At 36.3% G+C, this 17785-nt stretch overlaps 1 protein-coding gene across 5 annotated transcripts in view; it reads left to right on the top strand.

The window, feature by feature from the left end:
• The window catches only part of ATRNL1 (attractin like 1), a 448295-nt gene that overhangs the window by 103943 nt on the left and 326567 nt on the right, over nt 1-17785 (top strand). For all 5 annotated transcript variants that reach the window (XR_007205109.1, XM_048310902.1, XM_048310901.1 and 2 more), the window contains exons 14-18: nt 216-348; nt 1643-1824; nt 10159-10372; nt 11066-11254; nt 16652-16870. Coding sequence is in view for 4 of the 5 variants with exons in the window: in XM_048310902.1 (XP_048166859.1) it covers nt 216-348; nt 1643-1824; nt 10159-10372; nt 11066-11254; nt 16652-16870 (937 nt within the window). In the remaining variant the exon portion in view is untranslated. The remainder of the gene's footprint in view (nt 1-215; nt 349-1642; nt 1825-10158; nt 10373-11065; nt 11255-16651; nt 16871-17785) is intronic.

Genomic DNA, 17785 nt, shown 5'->3' with positions numbered 1-17785 from the left:
AGTTGTGTAGAACAAGTGGAGTGATTTGTGCTCTGGAGATGTGTTCTGCATCTGGTAAAGGATTCTAGACAAGGAACTTAAATTCAGCCTAGTTTCTAAGTGGCCACGACTTTCTGGCAGGGATCCACCTGCTCTGTATTTCAGTTTTGATTTCTGTTTTTTTTTAACATTAGACGTATGCTTGAGATGCTGCTTTGTCTGTTCAATTTTTGCAGTCGGTTAAAAACTACACGAAGTGTCACGTGAGGAACGAGCAGATCTGCAATAAACTGACGAGCTGCAAGAGCTGCTCCCTGCACCTGAACTGCCAGTGGGACCAGCGGCAGCAGGAGTGCCAGGCCCTACCTGGTAAGGGGACACTGCTGCTCACAGCTGCTTTTGAAACGGAGTAAATCTCCTCCGTGTTTCCAGAGAGTGTTTGTTCAGCGAGCAGACATGGATTTGTTTTATTTGTGCACCCTCATCTTGCCTGTCTGTGCCTGTCCAGGTGAACCCAGATGTGATTACACCACTGATTGGGGTATCAGTGCTACCTTTAATCGTGGTAGGGGAGATGGTAAGGTTAGTGAAGGCATAGTGATGTGTACCTCTGCACAAGCCAGCGACGAGCTCTGGCCTGTGGGGACCACTGAGCACAGAGCTGAATGGCCATACTGGGGGTTTTACTGTTGCCTATGCACTGACACTGTTACTTTTGCTAGCTGCAGTTTTACCTTATAAGTTATCATTCAATTATACTTCAATTTTCTTGTGCAGATAGGGCCCAAGATCTAGTTTCTTGATTGTCTAATGTTGGTACTGCTATGAAAGCAGTGAATATTAAAATGCTAATGTGTAAGATTCTCAGAAGGTGAGTGTTAACATTCTGAAATAGTATTTATTCTGTAATTTATATTCATAGCTACATATATGCAGTTAGATGTCAGAACCTTTTCTACTTGATCTTTATGTCCAGATGAAGTTAATGAACACATTTTTTTTCACAGAGATGATTCATTAAATAACTTGAATCAATTTATTCTGTGCAGTTCAAAACTGTGTTTGTGTAATCTTTGTGAAGATTGACTAGAACAGTTGCTCTTACTTATCTTTTAATAGTTACCTGAGTCTGAGTAATGCTGTAAAATGTTGAGGAGGAAATATTTTCTGTGATGTTATCTGAATTTTCTATCATTTGAGTTGCATTAGTATTTAGGCAAATATAAATGCAAAGGTATGATAAAACAAGTATAGTGTAAAGTTGTGACTTCTTAATTCTAGGACAGTTGTTTTCAGATTTTGGAATTTACATAACATTTAAGTAAAAGTAGTTGTTAAAACTCTTATCTATGTACCTAATCCAATCTTAATATTTAGTTGTGCTCAATTTTGAATGCAGGGAAGAAATAGCAACGTAAAATATTGTGCTGAAACTTAGCATGTATCTTATAATTATTTTTAAAGTTCTTAGAAGTTTCTTTTCATAAAAATACACTATTCTGTGTGATGATACTTGGTATTTCAGAACTTATGTGATGTGAAAAGGGAAATTGAGTGTGGGATGTATTTTGATTTACGATCTCAGGAAGTTAAAATTCAGACTCCCTTGGGCTTTTTAAAAGTTTTTTTCAAATCAGCTTTAATCATGTGCTTTTTGCACCAGCTCATCTGTGTGGAGAAAGATGGAATCACATTGGAGATGCCTGCCTCCACATAAATTCCAGTCGGGAAAGCTATGACAATGCCAAACTATATTGCTACAATTTGAGTGGAAATCTTGCCTCATTAACAACCTCAAAAGAAGTGGAATTTGTTCTGGATGAAATTCAGAAGTACACACTTCAGGTAACTTGAGTAACTGTAATTTATGCTTATGGGAAATAAACTTGCTTTGAGAAATCTGGTTTAGGGTTTTGTCCAAAGAGAGGAAAGTTTATGCCTTTAAAGAAATGTAATGTGGTGCTGAAGACTGGTGTAAGTCATGTGCGGGATATTAAGGAAATCTCATATTTAAAAAAAAATCACACAGCAGTTCCCAAGGTTTCCCCTCCCCAGAGTTAAACGTTAAAAGTTACTATTGGAAGAGAGTATTTGCTCAAGAGAATGTCTGGAAAAATTATTTTGTGTCCTGGGTTCTGCTGTGATAGAGTTAATCCTGAAATTCAACACAGGCACGGTCCAGCAATGGGGATGGTAACCCCGTGCAGTACAGGTGTAACTTCTCCAGAAACACCAGTTTCCTCTGTAACTGGTTTGTGGGATCAAAGGGTCACAGAGAAGCTGCACTAGTATGTAAAACATGTAGCAATTCCCTGCACAGCAGCACTGGAATTAGCTGGAGCTAATGAGCTTTCTCTAATAATGGTGGGGGAGAGAGAGAGCTGAAAACTCTTCCATGCCTCTGGCAAATGCAGCAAGCTACCACGAGAATATTCCTTAGAAAAGCAATCCATATTACTTTTGTTAGCTGTGGGACAAGAGAAGGGAAGATAAATTACCTGTCCCTGAGTGGTCAGGTTCAATTTTTTAGCAGTTAAATATTCAAATGCTTATTGCTGTGTTTAAACATCACTGTTTAAAGTATATGAAATATAAGAATGCTCAAAAATGTGAAACCCCACAGTGTACACTCAGATGGGATATCTTAGCAGAATATGATTCCATTACAAACAAATCAGTTCTTCTTAGCAAGGGACATTTTTGGAAGTGTATATTTAGTTTTGTAGAACATGTCTGTTCAAAATCCTCAAATTTTTAAGTAGTTCAGGATTTTACAGTTAAAGGAAAATGAAAGATAATTGTGGATAATAATTAAAGCTTATATCAAACTAGCATGTGATTTAAGAAGTTGTTCTGCTGCAGATAAATTGAGATCATTCAAAGAAAATAGCAGTTAAGGATTGCCTTTATGTTATAATGGATCTGAGAGCAAGAGTTTAGCAACATATATTGTGGACAAAAATATTCTATTATCCTTTTTAGCATTCCATTTCAAAATGCAGATGCAAGCATAGGTTATGTACTTAAAGTTTTTGTGTATTTCCCAAATAAATATAAGATCTGGACAGAGAAAATATTTTTTACTAGAAAAACACTTTTTTCTCTATTTTGGTAATAAAGGAGAGAGAGAAATCATTCTGTGTCAGAAGTTCTTCCCTGATGTTGTAATTACTGCAGCCTTGAAACTCATTCTGTCTGCCCACTCTGATATTGTGTTAATGTTGAAAATGTAATTGAAACAAAAGCAACAACAAAATCATGTTGTCAGCATGATTGCTATGGTTATTTATTTTGCCACCTTTTTTCCTCTTTGCTTTCCTTTCCCCTGATTCCTGTTAAAACACTGTGCAGGATGCCTTCAAATCTAATAATGTGTGATAGACTATTGATATGACTGATTTTGCCTGATTGGCTTGAGGTGTACATGAGAAATAGCTTTTTTTAGTGTTTGGAAGCAACATTTTTCTTGCATTTCAGAGCTTAGAACTTCTGCAAGGTGACATCCTGCTGAGCATATCTTTATTTAAATGAAGTACATCCTGAGCCAATGTGGTGATGTAAATTTGAGATACCTCAAATACAGTTAAAGCAATTGCAGACAAATGTATACACTTTAAAAAAATTTTGTCTTGGCTTAAACAATCATTTAGCTATCAGAACTTCTACAGAAATTCTGCCATGAATTATCCTTGTGTTTTCAGTGGCATTTAGAAAAAAAAAAGAAGACTTTTTTTCATTCATATCTCTCTGTCCAGCTACATTTATTCAGTGTGAGATATCCTAAATGTGTTATCAGGTGTGACAGAGGCTCTTTGAAACTTCTTGATCTTCTTTTGCCTGCCTTTCCCTCTCAAACTGCAATCATAATGATTTAAAGAACGAGATTTCATTTTAGATGGCTTGTATCTGTAGCAGGTGATGGTGGGGAGCTCACAAATGGAGTCAGAGCAGCTGTAAGGTGAACACCGTAGCTTTAATCTCTATTATCGGCAGTAGAGTTTGGCTTGTGTGGTTAGTGTTGAAGGCTTCAAAATCTTTAGCCTGGAAAAAAAAAAGATTTCCGTTTCACCTGAAAACAAAAACTTTTCAGGATTAATGAATGTGTCAGAGCAACATTTGGAAATAAGAACATGATTCTGACTTTATCTCCTTGTTATTTGGTATTCTTATGCTGAGAAAAGAAAAGCAGCTTTGGTAGCTGTTGTGTATTTTACAAACTGTTAAAATAGTGTCAATAAATATTATAGCCTGGAAGAGCATTCTTTATTGTTCAAAGAAACATCATATGACTTTGTAGATTGTTTTCTAATACACAAAGGCCTTTTTCTGGGACAAATTTAGGACAATTTCTTTATCATATTTAGAATAACACATTGATGATTTGGAAAGATTCAGAGGGAGGGGACTGCCATTGTCTCCATATTCTATCCAGACCTCATAGTGTATAAATAATTTCTCCTAATCCCAGTACTACACTGGAAATCAATAGGTTACCTCCTTTTAAAGGATAATGAGAAGATTCATTTGGTACTAAAGAAAGGGACAAAACAAAGATCTGTGTGGTATGAACTCAAAACACTGTTGAATTTGCAGACATATTTTAAAATTATCCCCAGTAGTTTAAAGTCTAGTTTGTATTGTTCATTAAAAATAAATTAAATTCTGTCAGAGAATGCCAAAGTAAACACAATGGATAGGCTCCAGATTCCCACACTAAAGAAAAATGACACTTAATATTTTTTCTTACATGCTTTTATTGACCTAGTAAGCAAAATATTATGAAAGGGAAGATTTGAGTTTCTCTGGAAAGTAGATTAAACAGCAATATGAGGTTAATTAACTGTTCCTGATAATATTCAAATGTTGTATATTCATTTAAAAGTGCAATTGGCTCTCTTGGGAGTTTTTTTGCAACTGTGGGATTTAACTAAAAATAATAATTTTCTTGTTAGCATGCAATAAATTCTGAGAAGATTTAATTTTGGTGTAGTAAGCACAAACAAAGAAGAGAACAGTTTCACACAATGCCTTTCATTATATAAACTGTTTGCAACTTTTCCTTCGACTCTCTGCTCACAAGGCTAAGCATCTTTTTATAAATTACACTTGAGTGTAGGTTGCAGTTAATTAGTGAGCTTTGCATAGCAATGTTATTCCTTGTTAGCTCAAAGTATTCTCTGAGGGCTCTATGTTTCTGTGGTTTTAAAATGTGTGTTATTGTGGTGAAGTTGACATCTACTCTTTGTTTCTGAATTACTCCCTTTACTAGAGTTTCCACCAGTCCCACTTTCCTATTGTGGTTTTGGAAGTCTAATAAATTATTTTATCACTTTGTCTCCATTTACAGTTGTTGCATTGACTGTCCATTAGCTCACTTCTAGTTTAACTGTCTTCCTATGTTCAGGATGAGGGGAGCTCAACTTGCTTTGGATGCCTGAGAATGCAAATTTCTCCCCCAAAATTGTCCCCTCTAAAGAAGAAATTCCAAGAAGAACCCAAAGCGCCCCTGGAATACTAGCTATAATCTCTGTAGATGGAAATTGGAGAAGTTCTAGTTTTTTCAGTTTGGCACATTGTACATTTTTATAGACCAATGGGTTTAAAAAGAGTAGAAGAATTAGGTGTTCTCATGACCTAATGCATGACTCCAGAGACACTTAAAACTCATGGATTTTGCTTCCAGTGCTTAAAATGTGTCATTCACTGGGTAAATATTTACAAAATATGGACTGGTATCTGGCATAGTCAGAATTGATGTATATTTAAGGAATGGAAAACCAAGCAGGGTGTCTGCACAGAATGCATTGTTTCTCTTCACAGAGCTGCTATTTTCAGGAAGCAGGTTTTTTGTTCAAAATGGTGCAGAAAAGAGGCAAAATAAATGCAAGGCTTTCTCCAGACTGTGAATGTTGTGGAAATATGGGCACTGAGAGGCCACAGCATTTTCAAAGTTTAATTGTATGTTTCATCCTACAGCAACAAATCAAGGAGTTGAAACAATTCTTGACAAGTTTGTTGAATTTTGTTTATAAACTGTTGTGATGCACACAATAGAAAATGAGACATTAGTGTATTAGAGACTTTCAGGATGATTTCAGATCCAAAGTAAAAGGAATTTAAATAAAGGAGGAGATAAATTTTTGAAGGAGATATATACTTCCGCATAATTTGCATAAATAAGAAACGGGAGATTTTTGAGCCTCCGTGGTAATTGGCTATTCAGTAAAGGTAGTCTTGCTCAATTCACTCATTTGCAAATTATTTAGCCCTCATTAGTTTAGTGCTGAGGCAGCAATAGTACCTGAAAAAATGTGTCATGAGTAGAAATGATCCCTTTCACTTTAGATCCCAAAGCAACTTAATCTGACTTAAATTCTCTGAGTAAGCAGTGGATTTAACATCAACTATCAGCTTTCCAGTTAAGGTTACACAATTTTCATTTCTAACGTAGTTCCATAATTACTATTTTATAACAAATTAAAATTGTGTGATTTAGAATAAGAGAAGAGAATATTTTTGAAGCTATTACTGATCAGTGTTTACTAGATTCCTGTTATGGCTAAAAGTTGGTCTTATGTTCATCTTAATAGGTGTAGATGAGATTACAGAATGATGTTCTATCAGAATGCATTGTATGACTGCAATTTTGTTCTCTGCCGGATGAAAATAAAGCCTTGCCCAGTAATTTTTCTCAGAATTTAATAATTTTGAAATATTTTCTAACTTCAAGATTGATCTCTCATTTAAAAAGGCTTTTTGGCAACTTGTTTTCAATGTTATAAAAGATGGTTCTATGAAAACAGATAAACTGTGACTAGCTGTTTTTCAAGCACAAATATAAAGTTTCTAATATGGGTGGTGGGTGCTAAAAAATAGCCTAGAAAGATATGGATGGGAGGACAAACATACTCTAGAGATGATTCCAAATTTTAAATAGTGTAGTGGGATAAGGCTATACAATATTTCTCAAGATATATTCGATTATGTTCTCCATTGCAACATTAGTAAGGCACATTACAAATTTTCTCGAGATGGAGTTGATCGCCTTCTGTGTATTGCATTGCTTTGATTTTTTTGTTTTGCTTTTTAAACAGATAATTTGCCAAGAATGCTCTTGTGTGGGCTTGTTGTGGTGTTGTTGATGCTGTTTTAAAATGAATTGTATGTAATGTATCAAGGGAGTTTTTATAGATATGCATAGATGGATAGAAAGAAAGAGCAAGTCTTCAGAACTCTCTGAGGAGTAACGTCCTTCCCACTTACATGCTGAGTAAAGATCACCTGAACTTCCAGTAAAGGAGTTGATTTGCACTGTATTTTTCAGTCATCTGGTTTGATAACAAATATTTTTCAAGAGGCCTAGGAGCTGGAATCTCATCAGCAAGTTCTGGTTCCAGAGAATTGGCAGTCTCGTTTCCTTCCTGTCTGATCCTCTTCAGAAGCATCTTTGGCAAGATATTCAAAGTAAAGGAATCAGTTTTCTACATTCATTTTGCATTATATGAAACAATCATAGAGTTCAAGTGAAGGATGTTCAACTCTCATTATTTCTTAAGCCTGAGGAAGAAACTGGATTGGCATTTTCAGTTGACACATTTGAAGTCCCTCAGTTGCTTCAAGTACTTTGAGATTCCCAGCTATTCTGACTGAACCTTCCATCATTTTGAGAAATAATTTATACTAGATTTATATAGCATGGCCGGAGAGGCTTGAGTGGGCCTGCAAGGTCACAGCTTCAATAGTGTGTATTTGATAATGTGTTCATCAGCATTTGGGTCTGTATTTTGATGTCTTATCCTAGCAAAGAGCCAAAGATGGTACATATGGAATTCAGATGCCTGACATGATGCCTCTAAGCTCTCCAGATAGCACAGCTATTAAGAATGATTCTGACTGTGATATGTGTTGCTTTTGCTGGAAGTCTTTCATTTCAGGGATACTGCTTTTATCTCGTATGGCTGCTTTGGCTTTCATGATTCTCTCTGGGACTTTGTCATCATTAAAGGGGTTCCAAGACAGTCTTCACTCAAATGGAAGAATTTATTTCCAAATATCACTGCTGCACTGTCAGTTTTCATTATTGGCTAACATACTTTTTCACCATAGCTGGAGTAGGATGCCTTTTTTTTTGTATACTGATGTCAAGGCCAAATTATTTGGCAGTGCAATAGAAACAGTCATATGTTGAAGATTCTCTTGGCTGGAACCCCTCAATCCCAAAGTAGGCATGTAGGGTTGCTTTATGTGTGTGTTTGTCAGCAATTTATCCTGCCTAAGCCCCTGATATTTTTTTTATATGTGCTTGGTGTGCACACTCAGCATCTACAGAGAGCTGTCTAGACATATGTGTAGGTATCCAAGCTTTTCTGATGCATGTGGACCATGTACAAAAATTGGAATCTAGGCAACTAAACAGCCAATAAGACAACAGATGTATTCTCTACCATTTTCCACATGCCCAAGTTCCACTTTTACTGCTTGCATCATGTTCTTTCTGGTATCCAGAACATGTGAGTCCTTCAAGACACCTGCAAAGTTGGTCACCTGGTGTAACAATGCAGTTATGAAGTAAATACAGAAGTAAGACACAGAGTGGGCATTGGTATATTTGTTGAATGTTCTTGTTGCTGTTCAAGAGTCTCCCAGATCACATCACTGCTCATGGAATGGAACATTTCTTAGACATTTTCTGGTTTATTTAAGTTTGTTCTTGCAAAACCCTAAATGTTAGTGGTTCAAGCGATTTTTGTTTGATCATGATCTCAACTGAGAGTACAGAAGAAAAAGAGAGCATAGGGAGTACATTTTAGGGAAGTCAGGAATACTGATTATCCACCTACTGATTTTTTAAAAAAGTATTTACCACCGGTATTTTTGAAACAAAATTAATAATCCTTCATATTTCAATTTGCTCTAACAAGGCAGAGGAAAAAAGAAGGAATGCTCTGATTGTGTGTAGAATTAAGAGTGCTGAAAGATTTTCTTTTCAGCCATGGGTTAAACCTGAATGGCCAAAGAAAATGTGATATCAAAGGTGAAAGATCACTGAGAGAGATTGGCAGTAGCTGTTGGTTCACCTGTGGAATACATAGATCTTTAACCATGGCAGGTTTCCTTTAGGTGTATTATAGTGTTTTACTTACCTTGTAAATTACCTTTACTTACCTTGTAAATGAAATCAGTTGTGAACCTAATTCACAATCAGATCAATATCTCTGCTTTGGAGCTGACAATGTGTATCCTCTGCTGGGGCACGCAGCTGGATTTGGTATTCTGGCATCCACCTGCCATCATGTACCTGCCACATCCCTGTTGTCTCTCTGTATCTCTGTTCTGTCTGTTTAAACTGGGCTTAATGAAAACTGCCTGCACAGAGATTACATGAGGAAATGTGTTTGGTTGGGGTGTCTCAAAATTGTGGTGGCAAGTAATGCATGTAGATTTATTCTGGAACAAGCAAAGGCCTTTTTTCCTTAAAACCTGCTTTTTGCTTGGTAAGTGTATAAAGATGAAATGATAAAAATCAGTAGAATTAGTGATGTAGTTTTACTGATACATCCTAAATATGTTTTAAAATCTAATGCTTTTAGTTTTTTCTAGACTATGTTTTATAACTTATAAATCAGTAATAGAAGTATATTCAATGTGTATTTAATGACATTGGAAATGTAAATGTGCCACTTTTGTCTGTGTCTCTGCATTGCCTAAGGTTGATCAGTATCAGCAATACAGACTTTAGAGGACAGAATATTTATCCTATTTTTTTCCTGAACTTTGATTTCTCTGAATTGCTGTTAACTTATGTGTATTTCATTATCCACATTGGCCTAGCAATTAGTAATTTTACAGTAGCTACTGGGAAAAAGCCAAACAATTTCATGATGACCTGTATCCAATAATAGAAATCAGAATTGTCTTTGAACAGAACACAGATTTTTATTAGAAAAGAAGCATATAGGAGGTGAAGTTTTTGTTGGGCTTTTGGAGATGTTCAGCAAGATAGAACAATTAAGATAAAAACCATGTGGACAATGATTGATGAGATGATAAAGTGAGATAAGAACATGGTGAATTCTGAAAATGTGAAGTTGTTGCTGTTGAGCTGTTCTTTGAAATGTTTTAGCTAAACAGAAGACATTTTAAATAATCCTCTCCCATTTGTTTCATTCTCATCCATAGAAAATTTCACCCTGGGTGGGTTTGCGCAAGATCAACATCTCCTACTGGGGCTGGGATGACATGTCCCCTTTCACAAACACCACTCTGCAGTGGCTCCCTGGAGAGCCCAATGACTCCGGCTTCTGTGCCTACCTGGAGAGAGCAGAGGTGGCAGGTCTGAAGGCAAACCCCTGCACTGCCATGGCAGATGGCCTTGTGTGTGAAAAACCCGTTGGTAAGGAGCCTCTTGCTCCCAGCAACTGATGCTGTTGTGAATAACAAACTGTTTGGGGTTTCATGTGCCTAAGAGGGATTTTGGGACAATTTGGATTAAATAATTACAAAAATATATATGTATTTTTAGTTTTTTGAAATAGCTGTGATCTAGAAACAAATAATATTCCTAAAGCAGAAAATATTTATTTGAGATTTAGTTCAATGCCTTATTTTGCATTATACCAGAAATCCTATAGTTTGCCTCTAAATCAGTAATAGTCAATGATAACAGTAGCTGTAACCACATGCGGAGTTATTCAGCAGTGCTGATGCTTTCTTTCTGAATCTTGCTGGACATTAGTGAATATTTTGCAAGTGTAAAAGACTGAAAAATCCAAAATTCTAGTTTCTGTCTTTTAGTTTTGTTTGTGTATAAAGTTTACTGTAAGAAAGAGTCACTTGACTGTTCAAGTTAACATACATTAAAATGGACTCTGTGAGCTATAGTATGAGTCATGCTGAGTTTTGCATATTGAGTTTTTTAAAATATGATTATATTTATATACAGAAACACAAATTTGGATGTAGCTAATTTGTAGCGAATTAAGGAAGCAACCTCTTCCACAGCGATTTTTCTAATGTAACAAATGGTGAAAAAAAAGGGGATTTGAACTTGTGTTCAAAATTATCACTATTTGTGGTCCTTTTCCAGTCAGTCCCAACCAGAATGCCAGGCCCTGCAAAAAGCCATGCTCCCTGAGGACAACCTGTTCCAACTGCACGAGCAATGGCATGGAATGTATGTGGTGCAGCAGCACCAAACGATGTGTGGACTCCAATGCCTACATCATCTCCTTCCCATACGGACAGTGTCTAGAGTGGCAAACTGCCACGTGCTCCCGTGAGTATCTTAATGAATGTTTGTCTTATTAAATATACTGTTATATTTATTTTTCACTCAAAAGAGCTGAAGGGATTCAGCACATTACTAGAGATAAAAAGATTTTCAAGTGAATGACCCTATATAGCTACTAATGTGAGAAGTCAATGCTGAGTATGCATTTCCTAGATACAGATAAAGTGCTGGCAATTTGATGATGAAATATATTTATTCTTTTGAAACTGTGAAAAAGTATTTATTCTTTTCAGAGAGAGAAAAATTACCGTGGTTGTTTGTATGACCAGTGTTAGTGTGACAAACAATGGCTGTGAGCTGGAACAGGATACTGTTAAAATTAGGTAACCAATATGTAGAACTTAGACTTACACAATATCAAGTTATTAAGAAAAGGAAGCGTGCTCGATTTTTAAAGACTTAAATTTTCTGATTTATTTTTTTTCAGATTCAACCTATACCATTGTCCTAGCATGCAAAGATAAAAACAAAGTTTTAATAATGATAGTAGTAGTCTTGAGAATATTGTAACACAAATGCAAAACAGACGATCTTGGTCTTCCTTAGATTCTTCTCCCTTGCAAATGGGGATTATTAACGTTGGTCCCTGATTATTAACCCTTGTTCATCCTCTGTATGGAAGCAGGAGGAATTCTGCCATAAGGCAGGTAGAGGAGGTACAGAAAACTTTTGTCCTCTGTGATCAGACTGGGTCAGTCTCCATTAATGTTCAAGGTTGCCCATTTCATCCTTTGGGGACAAGAGGAAAGTGATTTCTTACTTTGTCAAGGAGTAAAGTTACTCCCTGGATGTCCCATTATGAAGCACATTTCATCAGAACTTGATGCAATGGCTCTTGAGGAGAATGACTATCTCCTCAAAGGAGTTTCCAGTGTATCAGCCAAAGCTGCTCCTTCCCAAGCTGGGAGTGACCAGAGTCAGCCGCATGCAGTTCCAGCAGTTCCAGGGTTTATTGGTGCCATAATTGATGCAGATGCTGGAGTGAGCTGCCTGGTGCTTAGATTCTTGTCTTAGTTGAGATTTATTTAGAACAGTTCTTCACTCACCACTGTACAGAAGACTGGTTCTTAGAATTTTACTGTCCTTCAGGATTTGTGAAGTGTACCATTGGACTCTTCTTATTGCTCTACTTTAAGAGAGTTTCTCTGGTTACTTCTGATTTCCTTTCTCTCTCCATAAGGGTCTTTTGTTATCAAAGCCCCTGGAACATTTTATTTCAGTGTATCTTGTGACAGCATTGATGATCTTGACAACAACAAGCAACTTGCTTTCAGGATCATAATTAGATCATGATTCCATTTGATAGGTTGTGGATACAAATTTAAAAAACCCTGAAGAGCACAAAAGGCAGTTACTTGCTTTCACCTAAGCCTCAGGAAAATATGATGTAAAATAAGTTCTTGATGTGTCGATAATAGCAACCATTGACATATTCTAGTCTTAGGAGAGAAAAAGAGCTGTATGTACCAAGCCACTGCATATCTGGATTAAAGAGAAATAAGGCATAGGAAAGCCTTTCTTCCAGGCTAAACTGGCCAAGAGCCTGTATTCCTCTAATTGAGATTTCTTGTTCATCCTTAATAATCATAGAATATAATGAATCAGGTGTAGGTTACGGGGGTTCTGGGGTCCAGTCGGGACGGCCGGACGTAGACGGTGACGGATGGAGACGAGAGATCTCTATAGGCAGGTCTTGGGACACAGCCGGTTTATTGTAAAGGGCGTGGGTATTGGGGCACTGCTCAGAGCTGGCAGACTCAGCTCTGAGCAGGCCCAAGAGAGCAAGAGAGTGAACGGGTGAGAGAGAGAGAGAGAGAGAGTAGGAGCATGGGTGGAAGTGGAAGAGAGAGAATGAGAATGAGAATGAGTAGAAGAGAGAGAGTGAGAATGAGAATGAGAATGAGAATGAGTAGAAGAGAGAGAGTGAGAGAATGAGAATGAGAATGAGAATGAATAGAAGTCCTGGTTACAATACAATAAATCATCTTCTGTACTGAATATTCTAATTGTCACTAACCAATCTAATACAAGATACAAATCCTATAGCATTTACATACAGCCTATAAGAGTTCTTATATTACCATAGAGTGTTACATCTTAACTTCTAAAAACTACTCTTTGGACCCCTTCTGCTGAGCTAGTAGGGTCTGCTCTGACCCTTGGACCTGTTTGCAAGCAGAGGGTATTGTTCCATCAAGAGGGGATTACTTCAGTCGGCCATACCATTGTTTTCTAGTTGTTCAGTAACTAAGACCTGGTATTTCAAAAGTGGCTTTCATTTCGATGTTGCCTGTAGTTTTCATATTCCCAAAATCTTTTGTCAGGCAATCATATTTCCAAGGCTTTCCTGTTTCATCTTCCCCAACAATCAGGACCATGTTGAGCTGTTCTGGTAAACTTTTTGGCTTAGTTGGTAAATTTCAGGTATTAATCCAGGTTCTCGTGCCCAAATTCAGTGTAATAGGAACACTTCATCTCCATCAATGTGTTTGGAATAATAATTCTGTAGTGACATAACCATTCCCTCTCATAACCATTCACAGAACTTTTTTTCCCCTCTCCTATATAGGAATCAATTTTGTAACTTATAAGATATTGAGAGTGAGTTGTAGCAGAACATAAATACATAGAAAATCTGGAGATAAAATTGACAGAATACCATATGAATGATGCTTTTGTTTTTAAACTAGCAGATATTATGCCAGCCTGAACTTTCAATTCAGTTTTTCTCTTCGTGTAGTGTTTGCACATCACACTGATTCAATTTGTTTGGGAAACATAAGAAATTGTTTTTAATTTGATTGTCATTTTTGTCAGGTGTATAGAAGTTTATATTAAGTAAGGCAAAAGGGATTTGCTATATAGCAATTCAACATTATGTAAAGGCAATTTTGTATGAAAATGTATTCTCTATTCAACAAATTAGAAAAAAACCAAGATTCTGTGTCTGTAAGCAGTTTTCCCAGAGTTTTATAGCATCTGATATTTTGCATTTAAACAAGAAAATGCATGTCCAAATGAAGCATGGTTCTGCCATTTTTTTAGTCTAAATGACTTGAAAATTTTATTAGGTAGATGTATCATTATTGCTGCTGAAGTAATGAAGTATTAAGTGGATTCCCTTATCAAGGGGTAGTGTTTCTACTTGAAGAAGGGATCGTAACTATACCTTTAAAAAATCCTCCTTATTTTTAAAATTTTATTTTTTATTTTGAATGATTAATTTCTGAGTTTTTGGATGTTCTGCTCTGAATGAAAAAAAAATTCAGACAAGCATGTATGATCTAAAATACAAAAAAATAACAACGAAGAACTTCACATTTATTTTCACAACTTGGAATTAAAATGAGGAATGCTGTTTCATTGGTGACATACTGTCATTTTAATACCTACTTGCCAAAAACCTGCATATTCACTCTTCCCTACATCTTCCATCCATTATGACTTCTGATTGAATAGCTGACAGTTGAACAATCTTGGACCAACTCTAGAATTTCAAATAAAACAAAATTACTGCTTGAATATCTCCTTCTTCCATCAGCGATTGCTTCTCAGCTCTCTTCAGTTTTTCAGCTGAATGCCACTACAGAGAATAGAAGAGGATTTTTAGTTTTGGTTCTGTTTTATCTTCTGTGAAGATAGTGCAGCTGATACTTGAGAGCTTTATAAATAGCAGCATGAGTATAAATAGCAGCATGAGATTTGTTTGGATTGTTTAGAGTGCATCTCTGAAAGGGCAAGCCAGCCAGTGCAGAATGATTGTCTTTATTTCTCTGCTGATCTTCTAATGTATTCAAAAGCCCAAATTTGTATCATTCAGTTTCAGCTCTGGTGGTTTAAAACCGATTGTTCACGTTTGACAGTTTGCAACAGCAGTTGGCCTTCTCCCGCCCCTGCTATTTTCCATATTTGGGAAACTTGAAACATTTCCTCCTGTTTGGATTCTTCCAAGTCTGATGAACAGCTCTTGCTTCAGCTTTCTGTGCTGTTAAAATCCTTTTGAGATTCACTCAGATTCTTCACTGCCTGTTTTCCTGATATCTGCAGGTATCTTTAGACTGTGCAGTGTATTTTCTTTTTACAGCTTTCATTACTCTTAAACAATTTTAATAGTTCCTGAAGTCAGAGGAGCTAGCTTCATTCTGCTCTCGGTTAATTCAGTTAGCAATGAAATCATTCTGCTTAGTATTCCTTGTGTGGACCAGAGGAGTCCAGGTAACTGTGAACATTATTTGGATGCAGTGTCCTGGCTGCAGCTGAGCCAAATTGAGAGGTTACCCTCATGTAGAAGCCATTTGAGTTTCCTTCACAATAACTTTGGGAATCTTTAAATTACTTTCTTCTTTTTAAAAAGAAACTTAGATAATTCTGGCTTCACAGCAGGAGCTTACCTTCATGCATGCTTTTAAAATTTAATTTTGAAAGCCTATAAAGTTAATGTGAGTAGAGACAGGGACCCATAGTGATCAATGTTTGAGTGAGTCTGATGTTAATTTGGTTCAGTGTTACAAGAGTAATTAAAAAAACTAAGATATATCTGAAAAAGCTTAAAGAAGCTTGGGAACTTTAATGGTATTTCTGAAGTTACTAAAATGTTAATTTCTTATTAATAAAATATGACAGTAACTTCAGAATAGGAATTTTATTGGTTCTAAAGAGATTTAAAATATGAGGAAGACTTTAATTATTTTAAGAATAGAGTATAAAAGATCTATAGGGAGATTTGAATTTTGGAATGCAATTTAAAAAATGAAACCTGATTAGCTGATGAGAACCTTAAGATATAGTTAATTTAAATGGGACTGAATTATGACTTGTAGCTGGAGATGTGTAGTATGCTGGCTTGTTTCAAAAGCTGTATGTAAGAAAACTAAGTCATATTTGTAAGCGAATACTCAGGTGAGATCCAGAGGTGCTTTATGCCCAAAATAATTTTTGGTTTGAATTTGAATGATCCTATGGGGTTTTTTGTATTTATAAATGTTATTACTCTTATTTGGTTTATTGACCTTGTATTGAATTCTAGAGTTTTCTGATTCAGTAAAATTAGTAATAAATAATATATTAATAATAAGTAAAGAATATGTATTTTCTTGTGTGTCTAATGAACATGTGCAGTATTCTGCTTCATTATCTTTGTTGATTTGAAATCTTTATTGTTGCATTGAGGTGTAACAAACACCTGCTGTGTGTTTTGTGATCTTTGAGGAAGTACTACTTTTAATGAAAACTGAGATATTCTTACTAGTACTACTGATTATTTTTTTATTTTAATTTGCACAAGGAAAAAGAAGTGCTACATTGTCTCTTCATCACCTATTGTAAAATCCAAGCATCTTATTTAAAAAACAATGCATTAATATTGTATTCCATGTACTAAAGCTCAAAACTGCTCTGGGCTGAGGACTTGTGGACAGTGTTTGGAACAGCCGGGGTGTGGATGGTGCAATGATCCCAGTAACACTGGCAAAGGACAGTGCTTGGAAGGCTCCTCAAGAGGCCCAATGAAGGCTGTCAGTGTGCACTCCAATGAAATGGTGCTTGATGCTACTCTTTGCCCAAAAGAAAAAAATTATGAGTGGTCTTTTATCCAGTGTCCAGGTAATGTTTGCTTCTGTTCTTTCCTATATATGAAATAAGAGTTTAACCACACAAAAATAACATAATTGTTCTAATTAATGCAAATAGCATTTTCATGAAAGATTTGTTTGTTCCAAAATATTTCTTAAATGTATAATTTGTTAGTCTTTGTCTGCTGAACACAAGTGTAAGCTGACATGTGAAATGCAATGCAAGGAGTTTAGCCAAAACTGCCATTTATTTGTAAATAAGTTTTTACCCACCCTATCCCTCCACTTTTAGAAATCAAGGTATATGAATTTTCTTCAGCTCTTGCTTTCTTCTGGCTTCTGTATCCACCAAGGAGTGGAACTGGGGAGAAGTTATCCATAGGAGACTACTGATGGGCAGAAGTTTCCCTCCTGCTCATGACAAATCCAGCTGCCTGTGAGAATGGGGGACTGCCAAATACCTGAGCTGTGCTTCCAGTTGACCTTTTAGACATTCAGAGTGAATAGAATCTGTGCTTTTGTAGCCTTAAAGAGAATCTCTGAAGCCTAATTTTAAGCCATACCAGTCTGATTGCAGTATTTTAATTTTGGAGTTCATTGGAAAAATAAGGAAGATACCAGGTGCTATGAGACTGAAAGCTGTGCTGGTGCAGCCTCCTGTGTGGAAATCCTCCAACCCTGACAGCAAAGCATGGAAGCAGCAGTGGAGGACTGCAGGCAAATGAAAAGCTTGCTGGGGACTTTGACAGCCCTCCAGTAGTCATTTACAATAAATAATACAGTTGAAAAGGCAGCTTGGAAACTTTGGTTTCATTTTTTTTTTTTTTTTAGAATACATAGTGTAACTGTGCTAAAGTTATTTTTCCAGAAGTGTTCTACTGCTGATAATTTTGGAAGCTGGAGCTTCTCGAGGATCAATCCTTTTATGGGTACATGCAGCTGTGTT

This window comes from Corvus hawaiiensis, chromosome 8, assembly GCF_020740725.1.
Source record: "Corvus hawaiiensis isolate bCorHaw1 chromosome 8, bCorHaw1.pri.cur, whole genome shotgun sequence".
Classification (NCBI taxonomy): Eukaryota; Metazoa; Chordata; class Aves; order Passeriformes; family Corvidae; genus Corvus; species Corvus hawaiiensis.
The sequence above is the reverse complement of the archived record's forward strand: the minus strand, read 5'-3'. Positions and strand labels throughout refer to the sequence as shown.